The sequence below is a fragment of the Ornithorhynchus anatinus genome, chromosome 2, assembly GCF_004115215.2.
Source record: "Ornithorhynchus anatinus isolate Pmale09 chromosome 2, mOrnAna1.pri.v4, whole genome shotgun sequence".
In the NCBI taxonomy this organism is placed as follows: domain Eukaryota; kingdom Metazoa; phylum Chordata; class Mammalia; order Monotremata; family Ornithorhynchidae; genus Ornithorhynchus; species Ornithorhynchus anatinus.
The window spans coordinates 27,061,839-27,086,336 of NC_041729.1; the positions used below are offsets into that span (position 1 = coordinate 27,061,839).

Below are 24,498 nucleotides of genomic sequence, written 5' to 3' on the forward strand. Positions count from 1 at the left end.
AGCGGAGCGTTCTACACCCCGGCCGCCGGTTGCTCTACCGTGAAGTGACAGAAACAACAGAGGGTCACTGAGGCCCGTGCGGGGAGGATTGTCCCGCGGGGCCCGACACCGTGCACACCGCCCTTTCCCCCAAATGCCTGGCCTGGGTCGCCTTATTTTCTGCAGGGGTGCGAAGTGTGGGCCCAATGACCCCTAATTCCTCCAGCGTGTTATTCATTCATTCTATAGTATTTACTGAGCGCTTATTATGTGCAGAGCACTGTACTAAGTGCTTGGAATGGACAATTCGGCAACAGATAGAGACAATCCCTGCCCACTGACAGGCTCGCAGTTATAGTTACGTATGGCAAACACCTATTCCACGTGAACTGGAATTCCCAGTCCCCCCCGTGGGACGGGGGCCGTGTCCCACCTGATGTGCGGATATCCACCCCAGCGCTTAGTACGGTGGCCGGTACTTAGTAAGCGCTTAACAAATGCCATTATTATTATTATTATTTCTCCATAGTTTCAATGATACAACCCCTGTGCTTTGTTCTGGACTCCCTGTAATCGAGTCTTGTGGCCGGACGCACCTCTTGCCCGGCCCAGGCAGGTGAGGGTGACGCGCCGAGCTCCCGGACCTTCCGCTAAAAGCGAGCCCGACGCTTCCCACGCGGCGGGCCAACGGCCTGTCGGCCCTTCCTCCTGGAGGAGGCCGCCGGCCGCCACGAATGCCGGCTTTGGGTTGGTTTTTAAGGTAATCGTTAAGCCCTGACTATGTGCCAGACACTCTACTAAGCGCTGGTGCCCTCGAGGAGTCGAGAGGCTGGCAGGGGAGATAGAAGTCAGTGACAGGTAGGGGAAGCAACAGGTTAGGGGAAGGCAGCGTGGCTCAGTGGCAAGAGCCCGGACTTGGGAGTCAGAGGTCTTGGGTTCTAATTCCAACTCTACCACATATCAGCTGTACGACTTTGGCCTAGTCACTTCACTGCTCTGTGCCTCAGTTCCCTCACCTGTAAAATGGGGATGAAAACTGTGAGCCCCAAGAGGGACAACCTGATTACCCTGTATCTACCTTACCGCTTAGAACAGTGTTCTGCACATAGTAAGCGCTTAATAAATACTATCATTATTATTCTCCTCTATCTACCCCAACGCTTAGAACAGTGCTGTGCACATAGTAAGTGCTTAAAAAATACCAACATTATTATTATCATTACTTAGCGGCTGTGTGCCTGGGGGCACTTCACTTCTCTGTGCCTCCGTTCCCTCATCTGTAAAATGGGGCTTGAGACAGTGAGCCCCACGTGGGGCAATCTGATTACCTTGTAGTTACCCCAGTGCTTAGAACAGGGCTTGGCACGTAGTAAGTGCTTAACAAATACCATCATTATTATTATTATTCTTATTAATAAACTGATCAGGTCGGATCCAGCCCTCATTCCACCTGGGGGATCCCCTTTAAAGCCCGTTTTACGGCTGAGGGGGACTGCGGCAGAGGAAGGGAAGTGACGTGCCCAAGGTCACATGATGATGATGCTGGTATTTGTTAAGCGCTTACTATGTGCAGAGCACTGTTCTAAGCACTGGGGGAGATACAGGGTCATCAGGTTGTCCCATGTGAGGCTCAAAATCTTCATCTCCATTTTACAGATGAGGGAACTGAGGCACAGAGAAGTTAAGTGACTTGCCCACAGTCACACAGCTGTCAAGTGGCAGAGCAGGGATTTGAACCCATGACCACATGGCAGACGAGCGACTGGAACCCAGGCCCGGCCTCTAGCCACCGGGCCAAACGGCTTCTTGGTGGAAAGAGCCCGGGCTTGGGAGTCAGAGGTCGTGGGTTCTAATCCTGCCTCTGCTACTTGCCAGCGGTGTGACTTTGGGCAAGTCCCTTCACTTCTCTGGGCCTCAGTGACTTCATCTGGAAAATGGGGATGAAGACTGGGAGCCCCATGTGGGGCAACCTGATCACCTTGTATCCCCCCCAGCGCTTAGAACAGTTCTTTGCACATAGTAAGCACTTATATACCACTATTAATATGATTATTATTAATTTGGGCTCCACCGCTGGTCAACAGTGTGACTTTGGGCAAGTCATTTCACTTCTCTGTGCCTCAGTGACCTCATCGGGAAAATGGGGATGAAGAGTGGGAGCCCCTCGTGGGACAATCTGATCACCTTGTATCCCCCCAGCACTTAGAACAGTGGTTGGCACATAGTAAGCGCTTAACAAATACCACCATCATTATTATTATTATTATTATTATTAATCCCAGCTCCGCCACTTGGCAGCTGTGTGACTTTGGGCAAGTCGCTTCACTTCTCTGTGCCTCAGTTCCCTCATCTGTAAAATGGGGATGAAGACTGGGAGCCCCACGTGGGACAACCTGATCGCCTTGTGTGTCCCACGGCGCTTAGAACGGTGCTTGGCACATAATAAGCGCTTAACAAATACGGAAGCAGCGTGGCTCAGGTGAAAGAGCCCGGGCTTTGGAGTCCGAGGTCATGGGTTCGAATCCCAACTCTGCCACTTGTCAGCTGTGTGACTGTGGGCACGTCCCTTCACTTCTCTGGGCCTCAGTAACCTCATCTGTAAAATGAAGCCTGGGAGCCCCACTGGGACAACCTGATCACCCTGTATCCTCCCCCAGCGCTTAAAACAGTGCGTTGCACATAGTAAGCGCTTAACAAATACCACCATTATTGTTATTATTATTATTATTATTAATCCCAGCTCCGCCACTTGGCAGGTGTGTGACTTTGGGCAAGTCGCTTCACTTCTCTGGGCCTCAGTTCCCTCATCTGCAAAATGGGGATGAAGACTGGGAGCCCCACGTGGGACAACCTGATGACCTGGTGTGTCCCCCAGGGTTTAGAACGGTGCTTGGCACGTAATGAGCGCTTAACAAATGCTATCATTATTAATACTGTGCTTATTCTCGCCTCCAGGGCCTTTCCTGGGCGAGGAAGCCATGTTGGGTGACGTCACCGGTGACGTCAGCGGCCGGGCCTGAAGCCGTCACCGCCTTGCCCATCTCCGGGCGGAAGTGGTTGGGAATTAGCGGGATCGGCTGGAGGGTTGTCGAGGGGGGTGGGGGGGGAGTGGGGGGGACCCTACTTCCGGTTCCGGGAGGGGGGAGGGGGGGTGCAGGTGGACACCAGGGGCTGGGGGAGGGAGGGGGGCATCCCTAAGGAGGAGCCGGAAGCGACATGGTCCTGATTAAGGAATTGTGAGTGGGGGTGGGGTGGGGGGCGTCCAGGAAGGCCACCGGGATTGGGGGCTGGAGGGGAAGGGGAATGGGCATAGCTCAGAGGGCTGGGGTCTGGGTGTCAGCCCCTTATTGGGCAGGGATGGTCTCTATCTGTTCCATTCCAAGCGCTTAGGACAGTGCTCTGCACCCAGGAAGCGCTCAGTACACACTATTGAACGAACGCATGCTCTGCACATCGTCAGCGCTCAGTAGATCCGAATGAATGAACGGTCACGCTCTCTCCCTCTCTCTCCCCACCGCGGCCCGCAGTCGAGTGCTGTTGCCCTGCTCCGTGGAGGAGGTGAGAACCCCGCCTCTGGACCCCCGTCACCCTCCCCGGGCCGGGGACCCCCGCTCTCCGCTCCTTCCTCCACCTCCTCGACTTCCCCGTTCTCATCCTCTCCTCCATCCCTTCTCCAGTATCAAGTGGGGCAGCTGTACTCCGTGGCGCAGACCAGCAAGGACAACACCGGAGGCGGAGAGGGGATCGAGGTTCTGACCAACCAGCCCTACGAGGGAGGGCCCGGGGAACGGGGCCAGTTCACCCACAAGATCTACCACCTGCAGAGGTGAGGGGGAAGGCGGTCGGTCGCTCGTATTCGTTGAACGCCGACCGTGCGCGGCGCGCTCGGGAGAGTACGGTACACCAAACGGATACTTACGGCCCGCAACGGGCTTACGGCGGATCGGGGGAGGCAGGCCTTAGTATAAATAAAGAAATCACAGATATGTACATCAGCGCCATGGGCCTGGGAGAGGGGATGAATAAAGGGAACGAGTCAGGACGACGCAGAAGGGAGAGGGAGCAGAGGTAAAGGAGGGCTTAGTCAGGGAAGGCCTCTTGGAGGAGATGGGCCTTCAGTAAGGCTTCGAAGCCGGGGAGAGCAACCTCTGTCGGATTTGAGGCGGGATGTGGGCGAGAGGTCAGCGGCGAGATAGATGAGATCGTGGTACGGTGAGGAGCGAGGAGTGCAGGAGAGGGGAAGGGACCTGGTGGACTTAAGGAGAAATGGAGGGATCTCTTCTGGGGGAGGAAGGACGACAAAAGCCTCTTACACCTAACTCCCATCTTCTTCCCCTCCAGTAAAGTCCCGGGCTTTGTGCGGCTATTCGCTCCCGAGGGCTCCTTGGTTTTTCATGAAAAAGCCTGGAATGCGTATCCCTACTGTCGGACTGGTGAGAAGGGCCGGAGTTCTGGGGATCGGGGGATGGTGGGGGACTTGACAGGAGGGTGGCTTCTGGGGAGCTGGGAATCACCGTCCCTGGGGGTTCTGGATTCAGATGTGGTCCGGAAAGGCGGGGACTGGAGAGCGGAAACATTTGCTTCCTATAGCTCTAACCCGTTTCTCTCATTCTTTTCCCAACTGCCCAATCTTCTCCCGCTCTCTGCCCTCTTCCCGGCCGCTGCTGCCCGCCTCAGTCATCACGGTAAGGTTCCCTGGGAAAGAAGCTGGGTTAAGTGAGCCGGGTTCAGAGGGGATCAGCTAGCTAGCTCCTATAATCTCTTGCTCTGTTCGGCCCCCAGAATGAGTACATGAAGGATGATTTCTTCATCAAGATCGAAACGTGGCATCATCCAGATATGGGGACTCAGGACAACGTGAGTGTGATCCCCTCAAATCTAGGCATCCGATCCCCTTGCCCCATTTGAAGGGTTCTGCCACCCGACCGTGGCCTCTAAGTTCCTCCTGGAAGGAGACTTCGGTCTCCCTCCAGAAGTCAGACGCCCTGCTTCCCGACTTCCTGAATTAGACTCTCGCTCCCCAGTACCCTGTTCTTCTAGGACAAAGGGACATTTTTCCGTAGTGCCCGGCTCTTTCCCCTGCCCAGGTTCACCATCTGGATGCGGAGACCTGGAAAGAGGTGGAAGTGGTTCATATTGACATCGCCGACCGGACCCAGGTCTCCGATGAGGTCTGTGGACGATTGGGAAGACAAGATTCCTAGGCCTTAAGTCTCTAGGTTTTGGGAAGGTGGGGGATCCGGTAGGTAATAATAATAACGACGATGGCATTTGTTAAGCGCTTACTCTGTACCAAGCACTGTTCTAAGCGCTGGGGAGGAGACAAGGCGATCAGGCTATCCGACGTGGGGCTCAGAGTCTTCATCCCCATTTTACAGATGAGGGAGCTGAGGCACAGAGAAGTTAAGTGACTTGCCCAAAGTCACACAGCTGACAAGTGGCGGAGCCGGGATTTGAACCCATGACCTCCGACTCCCAAGCCCGGGCTCTTTCCACCGAGCCTTCAACCGGTGGCATTTATTGAGCCCTTATAACGAGTAGAGCACCGAACGTAGCTCTTGGGAGAGTAAAATACAGCAAAATTTGTGGTCACGTTCACTGCCCGTAACGAGCGCATAGTCTACAGTCTAGAGGGAGGTGCCTGGATGTGGGCCCGCGGCCTCGCTCACAGCTCCCCATCTCCCTCCCAGGACTACAAGCCCGAGGAGGACCCTGCTCTCTTCAAATCGGTCAAGACCGGACGCGGCCCCTTGGGGCCCGACTGGCAGGTGAGTTGACCCCCACTAAGGCTCGTGCCCGGGATTCTCCCCGGGGACCCTGGGTGGGGCGGAAGAAGGAATGGCCCTCGGGGCCGATTCTCTCGAGAGTCTCATTCCCCTTTCTCTGCCCAGAGGGAACTGGCAAGCCGTCCCCCGCACATGTGTGCCTACAAGCTGGTGACGGTCAAATTCCGGTGGTGGGGTCTTCAGGGACGAGTGGAGAGCTTCATCCATAAGGTGGGCGGGGGCGGGTGGTGGCGCTCAGGAGAGGGGCTTCTCCGTTCTGACCCGGGATGTTGCGGGGAGAGGGGAATTGGACCTGAGGGTTCTCGTCTGGCTGGCGTGGGCGAGGCGAACGATCAGGTGCTATTTATTGAGCGCTTACTCTGTGCAGAGCACTGTACTAAGCGCTAGGGAGGATACCGTACCACAGAATTAGCGAGGAAGACAGCACCTCTTGGCTCGACTCTTCTGCTCCAGGCGGGACTTCTGGACTGTGCACTGGAGATGTTGGGAAGTGGGGCTTCAGCCCCACTTTTCCCCTCCTTTGCCCCCCACCCCCTCCTCCCCCGCAGCAAGAGAAACGCCTCTTCACCAACTTCCACCGGCAGCTGTTTTGCTGGCTCGACCGGTGGGTGGACCTGTCCATGGAGGAGATCCGGAGGCTGGAGGAGGAGACCCAGCGCGAGCTGGATCAGGTAACGGTTGGGTGAGGGAATGGAGTGGGGAGATCAAGAAGATCCCCCAATGGCCCGTTTGAGGGTAATTCCATCCCACCCCCTGCCTCCGAGCAAGATTGTTCCTCACCCCACCCACACATAGATGGGGGATTCTCCTGAGCTGGGAAATTTTCAGGGAGAATGAACTCATAAGTTTGCGTAAGAATGTACATACTGCGACTGGATCAGACATATGGTCATCCAGCCCAGGGTTCGGCCTCGGACGGGGCGGGGGGTGGGTTGCCGGGGCGGGGACGCGTGACCCGCACGTATGTCCGTGGCGGTAATTTATTTATGTAATGTAATTTATATTAACGTCTCTCTCCCCCTCTGGACTGTAAGCTCGTCATGGGCAGGGAATGCGTCTGTTATATTGTTGGACTGTTCTCTCCCAAGCCCCTTGCACGGTGCTCCGCACACGGTACGTGCTCAGTAAATACGATTGACCGAATGACCTAATTATCTTGTTTCTACCCAAGCGCTTAGTACGGTGCTTAGCACAGAGCAAGCGCTTAACAAATACCACAATAATAACCGGGTGCGGGGGCCCTCTTAGACACTGTTCTAATTTCCAGGGGTAGGCTTAAGCATCTCCCATCCAGAACTCCCTCTAGTAACCCTTACGGGCTGTCGATTTACCCCAAGTCGATCGGTCTGTGCGCTTCTTATTTGCAGAGCATAGTACAGCAGAATTAGCCGGCACGTTCCCTGCCCGTAATAAGCTTAGAGTCTAGATGGGGAGACGGGCAATAATGTGAATTAAAAAAAGTAATTTCTAATATATAATTTAAAAATATGTACATACGGTCACAGATCAAGCGCACAGAGAACGGAGAAGGGAGAGCGAGCCGGACAAAAGAGAGCTTAATTAGGGAAGGCCTCTCGGAGGAGATGTTACCTGAATAATGCCTTGAAGATGGAGAGACCGATGGCCTTCTTTCATTCAATCGTATTTATTAAGTGCTTACTATGTGCAGAGCACTGTACTTAAGTGTTTAGGAAACTACAGTACAACAATAAACAGTGACAATAATTAATAATGATGGTATTTAAGCGCTTACTATGTGCTAAGCACTGTTCTAAGCGCAGGGGTAGATACCAGATAATCAGGTTGTCCCACGTGGGGCTCAGAGTCTTAGTCCCCATTTTACAGATGAGGTAACTGAGGAACAGAAAAGTTTAGTGACTTGCCCAAAGTCACACAGCTGACAGGTGGCGGAGCCGGGATTAGAACCCACGACCCCTGACTCCCAAGCCCGGGCTCTTCCCAGTAAGCCACCCTGGCCACAACGAGCTCACAGTCTCTTGAACCCGCCGCTATCTTGGGCCCACACAGCTTCCCGCAGTAGAAAATTCCGTATACGTGAATGCGCGTTCCGCAGAGATCGGTTCGGCTGTGTAAAGCGTCTCCTCTCGAACCTAAGCATTTGTGTCGAACCTCTGTTCCCGTTGTGAGATTTGATACGCAGCAATTCCATTTTTGCCTTATTCACATCCTTCCTGATATAGACTTCAACCACGACCCCCCAGTCGGTCCCTCCTCATCCAGCCAATCAGTCAGTCATATTTACTGAGCGCATACTGCCTGCATAACATCCAGAACCCTCTTCATCCGCCTGGTCTGTACAATACAGTGCTCTGCATATAGTAAGCGCTCAATAAATACTATTGAATGGATGAATGGTCACCTTGGTTGCCCTTTTCTGTATCTTTTCTATCAATTATGGTGCCCTATCTAAAATGCATCACTGCACACGGTGGTCCAGGCGTGAGTTTTACTGAGAGGCAGAATTGGGGCTTTTGTTTTCTCTCACCTTCCTGCCGGTGCCCAAGTTTTGGTTGGCCTTTTTTGGCTTCTGCTGCGCTTTGGACTGATGATGTCAAAATGACTAAGCCCTCCTTTCCTCTTCTCCCTCTCCCTTCTGTGTCACCCTGACTTGCTCCATTCATCCCCCCTCCTCCCAGCCCTCATGTCCATATCTGTAATTTATTTATTTATATTAATGCGTCTCCCCCTCTAGACTCTAAACCCGCTGTGGGCAGGGAATGTATCTGTTGATTGTTATATTGTACTCTCCCAAGCGCTTAAGTACAGTGCTGTGCATATAGTAAGCGCTCAGTAAATACGACGGAGTGAATGAGAGCTATTAATGAGACTGAGATACCTTTCCCGGTTATGACCCGTCATCAACCTACGCAGGGAATTTGGTTGGTTTTCCCGTCGTTCACCTCGTCCCGTTTCTCACTTGTGTTGGTAAATTTGCTCCTTACTGTAACCACCCACCCTCTGAGTGCAGTTAATCAATTGGTGGTGTTTATTGAGCGTATCGAGCGTGGACTGTGTGTCTCTAGAGCTTTGTACTAAGCACTTGGGAGAGTATGGTACGGTAGATTAGGTTGTTGATCCCTGCCCATAAAGACCTTACAGCCCATTTCCCCTATTACTGTTCTCAGTGAAGTTGGGGAACTTGTGATCACCATTTTCTCCATCTTAAGCACCTATAATAATAATAACAATTGTGGTATTTGTTAAGTACTTACTTTGTGCCAAGCACCGCTCTAAGCGCTGGGGTGGATAAAAGATAATCAAGTTGTCCCACGAGGGGCTCACAGTCTTCCCATTTTACAGATGAGGTAACTGAGGCACAGAGAAGTTAGGTGGCTTGCCCTAGGTCACATAGCAGACGAGTGGCGGAGTGGGGATTAGAACCCACATCTTCTGTGGGTGTGGGAAAACAATCAGTGGTGTTCTTTGAGTGCTTACTATGTGGAGAGCACTGTATTGTGTACCGATCTCTTTGCCAAACTGGCTAGGAACCCTCTAAGGAAGGTCACTCTTTGGAGATCAGGGACAGAGCGGAAGGGGAGGAAAATCTGGAAGGGAAGAAAACCGGGGAGGGAAATGGGCAGCAGCCTGGAAGGAGTTGTATCAGTGTTTTTTCTAACGGGTCACCACGTCTTGAGGGGAGAAGAAGCTGTGAGCTTACACTGTTTTTCTCCATTTTTTTCCTCCCACCCAAACTGATTTCAGATGCGTCAAATGGGGCCGGTAAGGGGCATGACAGCCAGTGATGACTGAAAAACTCAGGGCCAAGCTGAGCAGGTGAGCGGGGAAAGACTCAGGCGACCGTGGTGGGGGAAGCTGGAGTTATTAAGGGGGTCGTGAAGGGAGGAACTCTGGAGCACCGAAAATGGCTTGGTGGAGTTAGGGGCTGGGCCCAAGGCCGGTGGCCCGTTGCGGGGGGGGTTCACTGGGCTCACAGCTCTGTCCTTCACACGCTCTCTTTTTCTCTCTCAGGCCGCCTCCGGGGGCGTGGATGGATGGAGGGAATGTGGTGCCCGCCCAGTGGGCTAAAGGAGGGGGTGAAGCTGCTGTTGTACACCTCTCCTCCTCCTCACCCCGCCAACCCCGGGGCCCGATCCCGTCCTCTCTGCCGACTCTCTGGGGAGAGGAGGACGCGGAGAGGGGGAGGGGACATTCCGGCCTGGGGAGGGAGTCGGGGAATGAGCCAAACACTACAGTCCCCTTCCAGCCTGGAAGACCACAGGGGGTAGGGACAAGCCCTCCCCCGGTCCTGTTGCCAATGGAGCCATTGCGGCACAATAAAGTTGTCCTGGCCTCCCTGGCCTCCCGGGCCTCCCAGTGTCATCTGTGGGGCATAAGATGTGGGGTGGGAAGAAGCTGACCTGCCCCTCTTCTCCACCTCTCCTTTCAAAACCCCTCTCCTCTTGGTCATTCCCAGGCCTACACTAGCTCGGTCGTTTTCCCTTTCCAATAGGACCCCTTCATAGATTCAGGGCCACTCACAAGCCCTCAGCCTGAGGGCTGGGCCAGGTAAAGTCCCAAAAGGACGAGCGGATTCTGGCCAGGCACCCCTCCTCCCCTCTCCTCCCAGGGAGTCTCCCTGAGGGAGGGAGTGAATAAGTGAGATAGAGAAAGAGAGAGAGACTGTGGGTGTGTTGGTGCGTATGTGTGTGTCTCCACTTCTATCTTTCAGATATCTAGTGCAGGTTTCTGCTGTGTGGGGACACTTGGTAAATAGCCGCTATAACCTGTCTTCCTTTCGAGCGCCTCAGCTCCCGGGGTTCTGGATCCCAAGTCAGGAGAGGTAGAAGACACTAGGGTAGGTGAAGACCTTCCTTCTTATTCCCCATGGGGCAGGCAGGCTAAGCTTCCCGGCCAAACGTCCGGCTGCCGTTAGTGTCGAGACCCCACCTCAGTCGGCCCCCGCTTCAGTTCACATTTCTCTGTGGCGGAAGGCCAGCGGCGTTCAAGCCGTTCAAGCTCCCTCCGCCATCGGTCGCCATTCGCCTCCCTCCTCTCCTCCGACTTTCCTTCCTCCGGAATCCTCCCTTGTAGCTCCACCATCTTTTTCTCTGCTGTTTTCTCCCTTTGCCCTTCTCCATTCCTTCTCTTCAAGGAAATCCTCCTCATCGGGGTGGGGTGGGCAGCCCCTCCCCACGATGAAGGATGGAGAAAAAAGTCCATTCCTCCTTGGCTCACATCGGGGTCCAGCAGAAGCTTGTCGCTCTATCTTCAAGGTAGGCTTCCCGGGGCTGACCTTGGCCTCTTGGGGCTGCGGGCAGCCCCCTGCTGAAAAACATACAAGACCGGTATTCGGGAACATTTTTTTCACACCTCTGGAAGCTAACTGGTACTTCTTGGGGTGGAAGGGGAAAGAGGGTGATCTCAAAGGGGCCCAAGGAGGAGGGCTGTCCACTGGGCAGTCTCTAGCAGTGCCTTGGGGGAGGAAGGGGAACCCCCTTCCCCCCCCTCCAGTTTCTGTCTCTGTCCTTGGGGCTGGACAGGGAAATCCCACACACAAAAAGGAAAGTGGCAACTGTTACCCCTGTGGGGAGGCTGAGAAACTCCCCGGGGTGATCTGGGAACCCTCAGGGAGGGAAGGGATGGGGAAGCCTGGGGGCAGGCAGGGTGGCTGAGGAGAAAGAGATGGAGTTAGATCACTTGCTGGGTGCTGACTCTTGTATGCTAATAACAATAATAATAATTATGGTACTTGTTAGGCACTTACTATGTTCCAAGCATGATTCTAAGCACTAGGGCAGATGCAAGTTAATCCAGTCAGACACGGTCCCTGTCCCACCTGGGGCTCACACTCATCCCCATTTTACAGATGAGGTACCTGAGGCACAGAGAAGTGAAGCGACTTGCCCGAGGTCACACAGCAGGCATGTGGCGGAGCCGGGATTAGAACCCAGATCCTTCCGACTCCCCGGCCCGCTCTCTGTCCACCAAGCCGTGCTGCTTCTCTCGTTCTGTTCTGCCCTCTAGTTCTTTCTCAGGACCTTGTTTGCCTTTCCTGTGGTGCCTAGCCCCTTAGGCTGTCGGGGTAGATCAGTAGATCGATGGTGTTTCTCCTGAATGCTTTCTGTACGCCGAACACTGTACTAAGCGCTTGGGAGAGTATGATACAGCAGAGTTTGTGGACACGTTCCCTGCCCCAGGGAGCTTGCGGTCTAGAGGGATGAACGAAGGTGCTCAGAGAAGAGTGGACAGACGAACCGGTGCTCAGAGACCAAAATCAATCGATGGTATTTATTGAGTGCTAACTATGTGCAGAGCACATAAGTTGATCGCTGGCGTTTCTCCTGAGTGCTTACTGTGTGCCGAGCACTGTACTAAGTGCTTGGGAGAATGCATACGGTACAAAAGAATGAACAGACCCGCCCCTGCCTGTAACGAGTTTAGAGCCTAGAGGGGATACATGTATTAATATAAATAAATAAGTAGCTGATAATATGTAACTTGGAGGTACGTACATAATGCTTTGGGGTTAGGGGCGGGGTGAATGCCCAAATAGCACAGCGCCAAGCCCATAGGTGACACAGAAAGATAATGGGTTGCTGAAGAAAGCATTAACTACACCTGCGCCTGGGAGCGTTGGAGATCGGAGGGAAGGAGGGTTAGGGGAAGGGGTGAACATTTCTGAGTCTCGGGGTGTCTGGGGAAGGCTGTGGATGGGGGATGCGCTGTGAAGTCGAACGGCGAAATCCCAAAGCCCGGGCTGCCGGAAACCCCAGCCCCTGAGCTTCTGGGCTCCACCGGGAAGGGAAATCACATTTCCCCATTCTTAGGATGGTGGTGGGGCAGATGGAGATGGAGAGTGAAGCTGAAAGTGCAAGCAAACGGAAAGTGAAACGGGTCTACCCCCACCCCCCCGGGTATAAGAGCTCCTCGGGGGGGGGATGGCTGGTCACAAAGTCATTGAAAGAGAATGGGACTCAGAACCCAAGGTGAGTGGGAGGTTGTGAGGGGCCGTGGGGTTGGAGGCTGGGTCTCAGAGGAAGAGGGAGCTTGCATGGGGAAATCTGCCGTCTTGGATCTCTGAGGGAAATAGATCTTCCGGAAAGAGATTTGGGAGGCGGGTTTGGGGTGCGGCCGGGGGATGGGGAGCCGAGAACGGGATACCCGAATTGTGGGAGGGGAGTCGGAGCTGCAGGGAAGAGCCAGAAGCCTATAGATGAGGACACCTGGGTTTTGGGAAAAGAGCAGGATCTAGGAGACAAGACACCTGCTAAGGAGAGCGGAGTTTTAAGAAGAGGGGCTTGGATCTCAAACGGAGAACAGGTCACGTTCGGAAGTGGTCCGGGAGATACTGGTGGTCAGTGTGATGGTGAGAGAGGACCCGGAGAGAATATAAACTTAGGGCCTTAGCCGGGAGAGGGATGAGAGGCTGAGACACATGACTCCTGGGGGAGTGGCATATTGACAGCAGGTACCCAGTTCCCAGGAGGGACCGTGGGCTTTGAAGTCGGGTTGCTTCAAGGGGATTTGGCTTGAAACTTGGAGGGAGAACCTGAGTTGGGATATGGCTACCTGGAGCTCGAGAATGGAGTTTGGATGAGCAGAGCTGAATGTAGGATGTTGAAGGACAGACAGGCTGGAAATCTGGAAGCCAGAGGAGGATGGCGGGATTCCTAGATTCTGAGCGGGGAGTGGAGGCTGGGGAGAAGGATGCTCGTGTTCTCGGAAGGGAGAGGAATCTGAGGCCGAGAATTCCTGGATTCTGGAGGCCTGATTGGAGTCTGGGGTTGAAGGACGCTTGTGCCCTTGGAGGGGCGTGGACTCTGGGGCCGGAGATTCCTAGATTTGGGGAGGAGAGTGGAGCCTGGGGAGTAGGGTGACTACGTTCTGGAAAAGTCTGAAGGGAAGAGAGGGGAGCCAGGAGGCGAACTTCGTGTTGGAAAAAACGGACCTGAATAGAGGAGCAGATTTTTTCTGTGCTCATAGCTCCCCTAACCTGGGGGTATGGTGGTGGTGGTGGCGGTGGGAGGAGCCAGGAGAAGGCCGTGGGGCGTGAAGGGAGGAGAACCTTGGGAGGAATCTTAATGACTCAAGGAAAAAAAACTAGTAGAGTGAACTTTGTTCTGAGGCCCAAGGGGGCTGTCCCAGAGGCTATTTTTTTCCCATGGATGGGGATGTAGGGGTATTTTCTGGGGCGGGGCCAAGTGGTCGGTTTTGGTTTGTGTTTCGATTGAGTGGGATTGAGTAACTCCAGTAATTTCCGGATTTCCTCTCCCTGAGGGGAAAACCACAGACCACCCTGCTCTCCCAGGTCCTCCGTGACTCTCTGCCTCTCTGTCCTTGGCCCCCGAGGTAGGTAGGCTGATTCTTTCTCGCAGCCTCTTCTCCCCGGACCCTATCCCTTCCTTGACTTTGCCCCTCGCACTTCCTTACCCTGGTCCCGATCTGCTCTTTACCTTCTCCTCCCTCCGCCTAGGTCTCCATCTGGTGCTGCTGTCCCTGCTCCTGGCCCGAAATGGAGTCTGGGGGTTCCCAAAGACCCCAGGGCACCCCCTACATGGCCTGATGGACCTGAGGAACGAGTTCAAGATTAGCCTGAAGCTTGCCCGGAAGCTGCTGTCTGAAATCCGGAGCCTTGCTTGCCTCTTTGTGAGTCTCGCCTTGTAGCCGGTTCTGGGGAGGGGCGCCTCCGGCCGGAGCGGAACCCCCTCGAGATCCATCAGTGGGGTGGGAGGCCACTCAGGGGCTTCCACCTTTGACCCCTTTCTTCCCCACAGGCAGACACACACCTGGCTGGGGTTTCCCTGGATTTCCTCCCCCTGGGGGAACAGTTCCCCAACGTCACTGTCAACTTCAAGACCTGGCTGGGACTCTCGGTGAGGGCTGGGGGCCGGGCCGAAAGGAGACCGGGAATTCGTTTTAGGATTCGGACGGAACTGGGGACGGAAATAGGGTGGGTGATTAGCAGAGAGTCCGGGTTGGGGATGGGATGGGGAAGGTGTCGGGTTGGAGTACGTTTGGAGTTGCAGATGAGGTCGGGGATGGGGTTCAGGATTGAATAAGGATCGGGCTGGAGGTGGACTCTAGCAATTTCTTCCCGACCCCTCACTCCCACCTGTTCCTCTCCAGGCTTCAAAGCGGCTCCGCTCACTTTCCGGAATGCTGAGTCACTTCCAGTCCAAGCTGAGGGATCTGAAAGTGTCCGAGAGAGGGACAGGGGGGCCCTTCAGGAGGCGGCTCCAGGTGGCCAAGCTGGACCTAAGGGACCTGCAGAGACACCTCCACTTCCAGGTCTGGGCCCCTCTGAACCTCTCTGACTCCCTCTACCTCCCCAAATCCCATTCACTTTCTTTCCCTGGTTCTTTTGACCCATTCGCCTCTCCTTGATGGCCCTGACTAACGTGACCGGATGACCCGCGCTGGGTGGGATGGATGCAGATTTGGAGCCGAGTTCCCGTCCTCTACCAAAATATGGCTTTGCCTCTTGACGGGGGAGGGGGCAGCGGGATGGAGGGAGCGTAGGAGCCGGAAGATGGTGGCCCGGAGCAATGGTGGGTCAAGGAAATGGCGGAGGAGGTGGGGTAGCTTCTCCTCCCCGCTGCCGAGATTGCTGCCGCTTCCACCGTCATCCCACCTCGGGCCGGGGGCTGCTCCCCGGCCGTCTCCAAGGCAGACTGCGTCCACACGGTGGTCTCGGGGGACGAGGACGGTGGGGATCGTAGGGAACCGAGCTGCCGCAGCCAGGTGGGCTGCATCACCTTGGCCACAGCGTGCCCTCATCAACCACCTCTTTGTGCTGTCAAGCGGCCCCCGGCCCCCTCCACCACCATCTTTGTCTGTGTGGAGTGTGTGCCTGTGGATGGATCTGTCTTGCCCTTCTTTTTCTTTCTGTCTCTCTGCCTGCTTTTCCTGTGTTTTTTGGCCCTGCCCACAGCGATCAGTCAACCCCTTGGGACGATGGGGACCCTTGTCCCCAGGAACTTCCGGCTGAAGAGGCTAGGCCCGTTTTGGTTCCCCACAGTTTTCTGAGCTGAGCTGGGTTCCGGCCTCTGTCCATCCGGGCCTCCGGTGAGAATTGAGCAGCGTTGAATAAAAGTTTAGAGCGGGGCTTAAAAGATCCTCACTCGGATCTTTCCTTCAAAGCCTTCCCGCCAAATGCCCTGTAGGCATTTGGTATTTGCCCCCGCTTCAGCCCTGCTGCGTTTATGTACAAATCTATAAATTATTTATATTAACGTCTTTCTTCCCCTCTGGACCTTAAGCTCATTAGGTCTCCCGATTCTGTTGTACTCTCCCAGGTGGATAGAGCTGAGCACCCAGTAGGACCTCAATAAATACCATTGATCGATAGCGTGATTGATTGCTATTCCCAAGCCCCACCCTGTCCGTCCCCCTTCCCCAGGCCCTACTTCCTTCCCTGTTCTACCCTCCAAATGGAAGTTGACCCCTTTGGCCTGTCTCTCTAAATGCCCCTCTCCCTTTCCCACTTGGTGTCGATTCCAAGAACTCTGGTTGCTTTAGCCCTGGCCACTTCCCTCTCTCTGCAGATGTGGATGATAGGACACGAGTCTCCCGTGGAGAAGGACGATGAGGAAAAGGGACTGTTGAGAAGGTTGCATCCCACCCCGTCCCCGCCCAAGAGCTCCTGGCTCCAGATGATCCAGACCTACCAGCTCCTGCACTCCCTGGAGCTGGTCTTGGCCCGGGGTGTCCGGGACCTCCTGCTGCTCTCCTGGGGCCACAAACCCCCAGGGACATGACCCTCTAATGGTAGGGGACGGGACCTCCACATGCTCCTTCCCCTCCCTCTTGGGGGGAAAAGGCCCCCACCTTGGGAGGCCGGTCCTCCTGCTTTTCACCTCCTTTGTGGGGGACAGCATAGATTCCCTAAAAATGGACAGTTCCTCAAAGAGCCAGAAAGAGACCATTAGGAGGCAGAGACCTATCTGCTACCCCATCCCTGCTTCCAGTTTCCACCACGCCTATATCCTCATCCGTGTTTGACTCTCCCATTTCTATTTCCCCTTGGACCTTTCCCGTCCTCCTCTCCCGCCGTCCCCACGCCAGCCTCCCCGTCTCTCTTCCTCCCCCTCCCTAATTTGGCCTATCCCTCCTCCTCCCCCCCCACCCTCACCGCTCAATCACACGCACAAGACGCCCAGCCAACTCCCACCCTTTTGGTCTCTGTCACCTCTCCCCCTGTATTTAAAAGCCTTCCCTTCCCAGTCAAGTATTTATTTCTCTGCTATTTATTTCATTTTAGGAAAGTATTGATTTATTTATTCAATTTTATACAAAAATGGGGTGTAAATCCTCTCCTGAGAACTTAGGGTTCAATCCCCTCACACTCCGTTTCAGGAGAGTTTTAATAAAAAACACTCAGGCTCCTCTTTCTTTGGTCCCGTCTCTGTCGTCTTCCCTGAGCGGTTTGGGTAAGTCCCGGAGAGTTAGCAAGATGATTGCTAAGTTGGGTAGCCACCCAGCAGGATGCCAGAGAGCCCTGGTCCTGGGTCTGAAAGCTGATCTAATCTGGCAAAGCGGTTGCCCCTCTGGTAGTCTGCCAGTCCTGGCCCACGTTCGGAAGCCAGATCTACGGGCCTTCCGGGGTCCCGGCTCAGCTTCGGGAAGGGGAAGGATATGGGGAGAGGGGTTGTAGGCTCCGCTGTTCCTGAAAGAACTTGGCCTACGTACCTCTGCCTTGGGTCCCCAAATCCTGGTCCAGCACCCACCGCTGCCTCCCAGGACCCAGGCATCTGGTCAACCCAGCTTCCACTCACCCTGGGGAAGATAGGGCTCTATGGGCATCTCAGTCCTGGGGTAAAAGGGAAGGTCCAAATGATGGCAAAATCTTCTTCTCCTTTCCCAGATTTGCAGCCCTGCTTGTATTTTGTGCTTGTCCTCTAGAAGCCACCTGGAGCTGGTAGAGCAGGGTAAAGCAAGGGACAGGAAGACTCAAACTGGGGATTAAAAGGAAACAATTTTCCTCCTCATAGCCCACTTCCACCTTGATGACATCTCCCAGTGTTGAGGTGCCCCAAACATCCTGGGGCAATGTAGCGGAGAGTCCCGGCTCGTCCCTGGGGTGAAAAAGTCATTTTCAGAAGCCGGTCCGGGATCAGAGGTCACACGAGGATTAGGGAGGTCATTCCTGGGGGGTCTTGGATGGCTGAGGCCGGGAAGGGTCCTGGGGCAGCAGATCACTGGGGCTTTGGCCGGGCCAGCCGCATCTGGAGCTCCTGCATCATGCTGGGGTGAGCGAGGCCAAACCTGTGGGGAAAAATTTGTTGTATTTGTTTAAGTGCTTACTATGTGCAAAGCACTGTTCTAAGTGCTGGGAGATACAAGGTGATCAGGTTGTCCCACGTGGGGCTCACAGTTTTAATCCCCATTTGGCAGATGAGGTAACCGAGGCACAGAGAAGTGAAGTGACTTGCCCAAGGTCACACAGCTGACTAGCAGCGGAGCGGGTATTCGAACACGTGACCTCTGACTCCCAAGCCCGCACTCTTTCCACTGAGCCACGCTGCTTCAAGAAGGGTATCATGGGGGAATCACAGATACATCGCAGTTCTCTCCCTTTTCCCTCTTCCCATCCTCTTCCCCCTCTTACCCGTGTCCTGGGGGCCGGGGGCGTCGCCTCTCTGGAATCGGCATCCCCCCTGATGGGGGAGAGCTGATCTCTGAGGGCTCCTCAAGCTGTGGGGGTGCTGGTTCTGGGGCGAGGGGCTCCTCGGGTTTGAGATCCAGGGGTTCCTTGGTCTCCCTGGTGGGCAGGGTCCGATGACGGACAGAGGGGCGGGATCGGCGCTTGAAGCTGTTCCGGGAGAGTTGGACACGGCTGTGGGGGATGGAGAGGTCCAGGAGGGGTCCTGGAATCAGGCCCTGGGACAAAGGAGAGAGGGGACGGGTGAGAGAGAAAGAGAGAGAGTATGGAGGTAAATGGGTGAAGGGTAGGTCGGGGGTTAGACTTTAAATGGCCTCATGGCCTTCGCCTGAAGACTTCTCACCTCACACCAATCCCTCTGTGCTTCAACGGCGCTGTCGACCCTGGGGAACAGATTCCCAGCTTCCACGGGAGTTCTCGTGGCCTCTGGGTCCTGACCTTCCAGACCATCTCCATCTCTGCACGCTGCTGTCTCCGTCGGGCCAGCCTCTTCCTCCTCTGAATTCAGGCCTCTTCCAGTCTCCTCCTTAGTCACCTGGCCATCAGTCACCTCCACGTTTTTGGTATATCCTCCTTCTTGATCTGCTGCCTCCTCTATCTCACAGGCTCCAATAGCCTCTGTCTCCTCCGTATCTCCGTCTCCTCTGGCTGATGCTTCCTCTCTCTTGCAGTCTGCTCCGGCGTCCAGCCTCCAGCCTCCGACATCGTCCGTTGCTTGGTCTTCCAAGACCATGACCTCTTTTATTTCGTCCCTTCTCCACACTTCTGCCATTGCGTGTTGACTTCCTTGATTCTGCTCCTTTACCTCAATGCCCAGGATTCTCGCAGAGTCCACTCCGTTGTCTTGCTCAACCCTCGACTCCATCTCGCATTTTTCTGGGGCATCTCCGACCTCCGACTCCTCAACCTCCGATCCCCTCCTCGTTTGGACCTCCTCTGCCTCATGGCTTCCATCAACCACGGCCTGGTCTTCCACAGCCCCTACTGCCTTCTCCATTATGGAGTCCCTGGGCTCTGATTTCTCCATCTCACAGCTTTCCCCGGCCTCTTCTTCTTCCCTTGCCTCCTCCAATCCCCTCGCCTCTGCTGGGTCTGTCTCCTGGCCTCCCTCAGTCCCCATTTCCACCCTGTCTAACCCAACCACTGAATCCTCTGTGACTGGCCTTTCTCCAGCCTCTAATTCTGTCAAGGGACCTCCCTCCCTTTTGGCTGCTTTTACTTCCCCAGCACCCCTATTTTCCTCCCCTGCCTTCCTGGCTTTCATCTCTTCCTGGCCTTGATCTTCCTCGACTCCTCTTATCTCCTGGATTTCCCCAGCTGCATCTTCCGTGTACTGGCCTCTTCTGAACTCCTTGTCTGTCTCTTGGTCTCTCCCAGCCTCTAACTCCTTCATATCTTGGAGTTCCTCCACCGCCCTTGAATCTTCCTCACTGCTGGCCTTTGCCTTCCAGGTTCCTTCTACCTCTTCCTCGGCTTCAATCTCTCTTCCCAAACCTTCCCCAGTGTCTTTCATCCTTTGGCCTCTCCAGCCTGTTCCCTCAGGCTCCTGATCTCCTTCAGCCTCCATCTCCATCCTCTCCCAGATTTCTTGATCCTCAGATTCTTCCAAGTTCTGGCTGCTCTCAATCTCTTTCCTTTGGCCTTCCTCTGCCTCTATTACTGCCTCCTCCTGAGTTTTTCTGGCCTTTTCCTCCTCTATCTCTGCTCCCAAGAAACTGACCCGCTCTGTCTCCCAAATGCTTTCAGCTTCCAATATCTTGTTCTCTGGTATTTCTGACCCTTGTGTGTCCTCAGGTTCTACTTTACAATCTCTCCTGGCCTCTTCTTTCTGAGCTCCATCCTCCTCTTCCTTTTCCTCTACCCTCTCCTCTGCCTCCTCCTCCTCATCTTCTTCCTCCTCCTCCTCCTCCTCCTCCTCTACCTTCTCCTCCTTCTCCTCCACCTTCTCTGCCCCCACTTTCACCTCCTCCTCCTCCTCCTTCAACTCCACTTTCTCCACCTCCTCCTCTGCTTTCTCTGCCCCCACCTGCTCTCCCCCCATCTCCACCTCTGCCTTCCCCTCTTCCGCTATCCCCACCTCCTCCTCCACCTCCATCTTCTCTTCCTTCTCTTTCTCCTCTACCTCTACCTCCTTCTCCACCTCCACCTTCTCCTCCTCTACCTCTACCTCCACCTTCTCCTCCTCCTCCTTCAACTCCACCTTCTCCTCCTCCTCCTTCAACTCCACTTTCTCCACCTCCTCCTCTGCTTTCTCTGCCCCCACCTGCTCTCCCCCCATCTCCACCTCCGCCTTCTCCTCTTCCGCCATCCCCACCTCCTCTTCCACCTCCATCTTCTCTTCCTCCTCCTCCTCTACCTCTACCTCCTCCTCCACCTCCACCTCCTCTACTGTTTCCTTCTCCACCTCCTCCTCTGCCCCCATCTCCACCTCCACCTTCTCCTCTTCCGCCATCCCCACCTCCTCCTCCACCTCCATCTTCTCTTCCTTCTCCTTCTCCTCTACCTCTACCTCCTCCTCCACCTCCACCTCCTCTACTGTTTCCTTCTTCACCTCCTCCTCTGCTCCCATATCCACCTCCTCCTCTTCCGACTTGGCTTCTGCCTTTACCTTCTGTGCTTCTTCCTTCTCCAATTCCACCTCCTCTGCGTCCTCCTTTATCTCCACCTTCACCTTCTCCTCCTCCACCTCTTTCTCCTTTTCCTCCTCTGTTTCTATCTTTTCCTCCTTCAGCTCCTCCTCCTTCACTTCTGCCACCTCCACCTTTTTCTCCTCCTCCACCTCTGCCTCTTCTTCACATCTTTCACTATCCTCACTTTTTATTTTCTCTTCTCTCCCAGGTTCCCATTCCTTCATTTTCCAGGCTTCCTCAATTTCCCTTACAACAGTGTTTTTCTTTTCGTCCCCCTCTCTGACTTTTCCTGCCTCGGGCTTCATGATGTGTGGACCTCCCCATGCCTCCATCGCCCAGATTTCCCCAACTTCTCCCTCTGATCCCTTGATCTGTATCTCCTGAACTTCTCTGACTATTTGCTCTTCAACCTCTTGAGCTTCCCTGGTCTCTTTTTCCTCTTCTTGCTCTCCTCCAGTTTTCTCTTCTAGGCTCCAGCTTCTCTTAAATTGCATAGGGGGTTGGCTTGCCTTAACCTCTTCTGCCTCAATTTCCCAGCCACCTGTGACATTTCCTTCTTGATCCCAAACAGCCTCCACCTCTCTCTTCTCCGGCATCCTCTCTACCTCTATTTCTGTGGCTGTTTCCTTGAGCGCATCTGGGTCCCAGGTTCTTGAGATCTTTTCTGCTGCTCTGCACTGGGGCTCCTGGGCCTCTATTTCCCAGTTTCTACTCATCTCTCCATCAGTCTCCATAACCTCCGTGGCTTTCCATCCACTTGCATTATCTCTTTCCTCTATCCCTTCCCAAACTCTCCCAATCTCAGCTTCTCTAAGGGCCTTGCCTCCCTTACACTCCTCTGTCAGTGTCTCCCGGTCTCTCCCAACCTCGCTTAATGTGCCCCAGGCTCCTCTAGTTTCTGTTTCAGTCTTCTGGTCTCCCACAGACTCCCCCTCCCCTAGAATTCCTTCCACTTCTTTCTTTGGCTTCAGGACCCAGGCCTCTTCCCAGTCTCCTCCAGTTGCTTTTTGGGTCTTCCAGTCTATTCCAATTTCTTTTTGCCCTCCTTCTTCACAAATCTCTACTTCCCTGGTCTCCCAGGCTCTTACAGTCTCTATCTCCTGGCCTCCTTCAGTTTCTGCTGCCTCTATCTCTTCCTTTTCCAAAGTGATCCCAAAGTCAGGCTCCATACCCTGGACTCCCCCGTCTTCTAGCCCTAACTCTTCACTTCTCTCTGCCTCTATTTCCTTTCGACCTTGACCTCTTAGGGCATCATCTACTTCCTTCAGGATCTCTTCTGTCTCCCAAGATCTCTCAGCCTCCTGTTCCTCGGGCCCTTGGGCTTTCTTAACTTCTGTTTTCCACATTTCTCCCTCCAGGGTGTCATCAGCTGCTTCCTCCTCCTCTTCCATCTCCTCCTCTGCTTCATAGCTGTTCCTGACCTCGATTTCTACCTCCTGGCCAGTCTCAGCCTCCACTTTCCCCACCTCCTGGTTTCCCTCAATTTCCACGGCCTCCCTCTCCCAGCTTTTTCTGGCCTCTGCCTTCTGGTTTCCCTTGACCTCTTCCTCCTTCCTTTCCCAAATTCTTTCTCCAGAACCCACATCCTGGACCACCCGAGACATTATTTCACCCTCCACTGATTTCCTTTCCCCTTCCTCCTTGACCTTCGCATTCCCAGACCTTTCCAGGTCCCAGGTTCTCTCATCTCCTTCTAACTTCAACTCTTGTTCCTCTGCCTCTTGACTTTCCTTAGCCTCTGCTGCCTCAACTCCAAGTTCTAGTTCAAACCAGGTTCTTGTTCTGGTGGCTTCTCCGGACACCGTCTCTACATTCTGGTCTTCTCGGGCCTCTTGGCTTCTCTCCACCTCTGCTCCCTCTGCATTCTTGGCCTTCCTTGCCTCTTTCACTCTCCCTTCTCTGATTTCTTCTTCTGCTTCCTGCTCCCTTTTCTTAGGCTCCCCTTGTCGCTCCCAGGCACACCCTAATGTGGTTTCTTTTACATCCTGACGTCTTACTACCTCTTCCTCCCAGTTTTCCCTGGCCTGCGCTATGCCTGTTAGCTCTTCTGGTTCACTCTCTCTTTCATCCTTGAAGTCTAGGGCTCTTTGGTCTTGTGCTTCCTCTGGAGCTGAATCCTCCACCTCTTCCTCTTCCTCCTCAGACGTCTGGCCTCCTCCAGCTGTTATTCCCCTTAGCTCCCCAGGCTCATCCATATTCCTCTCAAGAGGCTGCTCCTCACCGTCTTTCGCGGAGGGGACTCCATCTCCAATGAGGTAGGATGCAAAGGTGCTGAAGGAGGCCTGGGACAAGAGAAGGAGGAGAGTGGGAGTATCACAGAGATTTCCAAAGACTTCGCTATCCTAGCCCACGACCCCTCCGCAGATAAATCTCCCAACTCCTCCGGTCAGGGGAGAGGCTATGGATCCTGCAGGCAAGGGGTGGGGATAGAAGGGCTAAGGGGAGAGGGAGGAGATGCAGAGCTGGGAGAAGAAGAGAAAAAATCCTGGGGAGAAGGGATAGGAGTCCAGGGGCTGCATAGCTAAGGGGAAAAGACCCTGGAGGTAAGAGGAGAGGGTGTCAAGGGGTTCTGGAAGGAAGAGAAAGAGCCCAGGGAGAAGAGAGGCAATGGAGGTTCCAGGAACAAAAGGCCTCTCAGTTCCCTGGAGGGAAGGGGCCCTCAAACCAAAAGAAAGCTTCTGGGATTCTGACAGCTAGAGGTCTGCTTTCCCAGGGGAGGGATGTCCCTCTCACCAGAACACCCCTCAGGGCTCGGTGCAGTGCGGGGAAATGCAGCTGCAGCAGCTCCATCCGTCCGTCTGTCCGTCAGCTCGCTCAGCTGTCTGCAGTGACCTTCTCCACTCCCATCCTGTCTTCACACCGGGGTTACACTTCCTCTTCCCCCTCCTTCCCCCACTCATGCCTCACTCTGGGCCATGGAGTCCTGCTCTCCTGCTTCCCAGACTTTATAGGGGCGTGATGGAAGAAGGTTGAGGGCAGAGTGTGAATTCAACATCCAAGAGGGGGGATAGGGATGGGGGAGGTAGGAAAGGGGAGGAGGGCTCAAGCTGCTCTGGAGAAGAGTGGGAGGGGGTGTTGGTGGGGGGGAGGGAGGTGATGAGGAAACTGCTACACTGGTGACTCAGGTCTTGTACTACCGCATCAGCCATTTCACCGGCTCTTCTGTGGACCTCGGCCACAAGACTATTTGATAGAGGAAGTGGGGGTTTGTGGTTTCAGCTTCCGTCAGGAGAGTCGGGCCCTCTCGGGTTTGCTTGAGGGGAGGAGTTTGTTTGTTTGTTTGTTTGTTTTATGGTATTTAAGTGTTTACTATGTGCCAGGCACTGTACTGAGCATCAGGGAAGGTGCGAGCTCATCGGGTTGGACACAGTCCCTGTCCCCAATGGGGCTCGCGGTCTTCATCTTCATCCCCATTTTACAGATGAGGGAACTGAGGCACCGAGCAGTGAAGCAACTTGCCCGGGGTCACCCAGCAGACAAG

At 54.5% G+C, this 24,498-nt stretch overlaps 3 protein-coding genes across 4 annotated transcripts; 2 read left to right on the forward strand and 1 right to left on the reverse strand.

Moving 5' to 3' along the window:
- Positions 1–3,130: 3,130 nt before the first annotated feature.
- On the forward strand, positions 3,131–10,093 carry LOC100086883 (phosphatidylinositol transfer protein beta isoform-like). 2 transcript variants are annotated; one of them, XM_029058745.1, is made up of 12 exons: positions 3,131–3,215; positions 3,507–3,537; positions 3,657–3,805; positions 4,321–4,412; positions 4,657–4,664; positions 4,762–4,836; positions 5,067–5,150; positions 5,670–5,747; positions 5,871–5,975; positions 6,314–6,436; positions 9,489–9,560; positions 9,756–10,093. In XM_029058745.1, exons 1-11 carry the CDS (start codon positions 3,196–3,198, stop codon positions 9,534–9,536), a joined length of 813 nt encoding a protein of 270 aa, XP_028914578.1. In that variant the 5' UTR covers positions 3,131–3,195; the 3' UTR covers positions 9,537–9,560; positions 9,756–10,093. The 2 variants fall into 2 exon arrangements, with proteins under 2 accessions (XP_028914578.1, XP_028914579.1); XM_029058746.1 differs by lacking the exon at positions 5,871–5,975.
- Positions 10,094–12,925: 2,832 nt separating this feature from the next.
- IL27 (interleukin 27) lies at positions 12,926–17,113 on the forward strand. The gene is made up of 5 exons (XM_029058788.2): positions 12,926–14,075; positions 14,200–14,372; positions 14,501–14,599; positions 14,853–15,014; positions 16,271–17,113. Exons 2-5 carry the CDS (start codon positions 14,289–14,291, stop codon positions 16,481–16,483), a joined length of 558 nt encoding a protein of 185 aa, XP_028914621.1. The 5' UTR covers positions 12,926–14,075; positions 14,200–14,288; the 3' UTR covers positions 16,484–17,113.
- APOBR (apolipoprotein B receptor) lies at positions 17,105–23,965 on the reverse strand. The gene is made up of 6 exons (XM_039911280.1): positions 23,751–23,965; positions 21,134–23,299; positions 20,351–20,407; positions 18,731–20,260; positions 18,334–18,605; positions 17,105–17,990 (listed from the first exon to the last, which is right to left on the reverse strand). The coding sequence occupies exons 1-6, from the start codon at positions 23,805–23,807 to the stop codon at positions 17,921–17,923; spliced, it is 4,152 nt and encodes a 1,383-aa protein (XP_039767214.1). The 5' UTR covers positions 23,808–23,965; the 3' UTR covers positions 17,105–17,920.
- Positions 23,966–24,498: the final 533 nt, after the last annotated feature.

Coding starts and splice junctions, on each gene's coding strand:
- APOBR (XM_039911280.1), bottom strand. CDS start 23,807: ATGGAGCTGCTGCAGCTGCATTTCCCCGCACTGCACCGAGCCCTGAGG. Junction 23,300..23,750: donor GAGCCCTGAGGGGTGTTCTG/GTGAGAGGGACA, acceptor CTCTTGTCCCAG/GCCTCCTTCAGCACCTTTGC. Junction 20,408..21,133: donor AAAAGGTGGAGGTGGCAGAA/GTGAAGGAGGAG, acceptor GAGCAGGTGGGG/GCAGAGAAAGCAGAGGAGGA.
- IL27 (XM_029058788.2), top strand. CDS start 14,289: ATGGACCTGAGGAACGAGTTCAAGATTAGCCTGAAGCTTGCCCGGAAG. Junction 14,600..14,852: donor AGACCTGGCTGGGACTCTCG/GTGAGGGCTGGG, acceptor GTTCCTCTCCAG/GCTTCAAAGCGGCTCCGCTC. Junction 15,015..16,270: donor AGAGACACCTCCACTTCCAG/GTCTGGGCCCCT, acceptor CTCTCTCTGCAG/ATGTGGATGATAGGACACGA.
- LOC100086883 (XM_029058745.1), top strand. CDS start 3,196: ATGGTCCTGATTAAGGAATT. Junction 3,538..3,656: donor TGCCCTGCTCCGTGGAGGAG/GTGAGAACCCCG, acceptor TCCCTTCTCCAG/TATCAAGTGGGGCAGCTGTA. Junction 3,806..4,320: donor AAGATCTACCACCTGCAGAG/GTGAGGGGGAAG, acceptor CTTCCCCTCCAG/TAAAGTCCCGGGCTTTGTGC.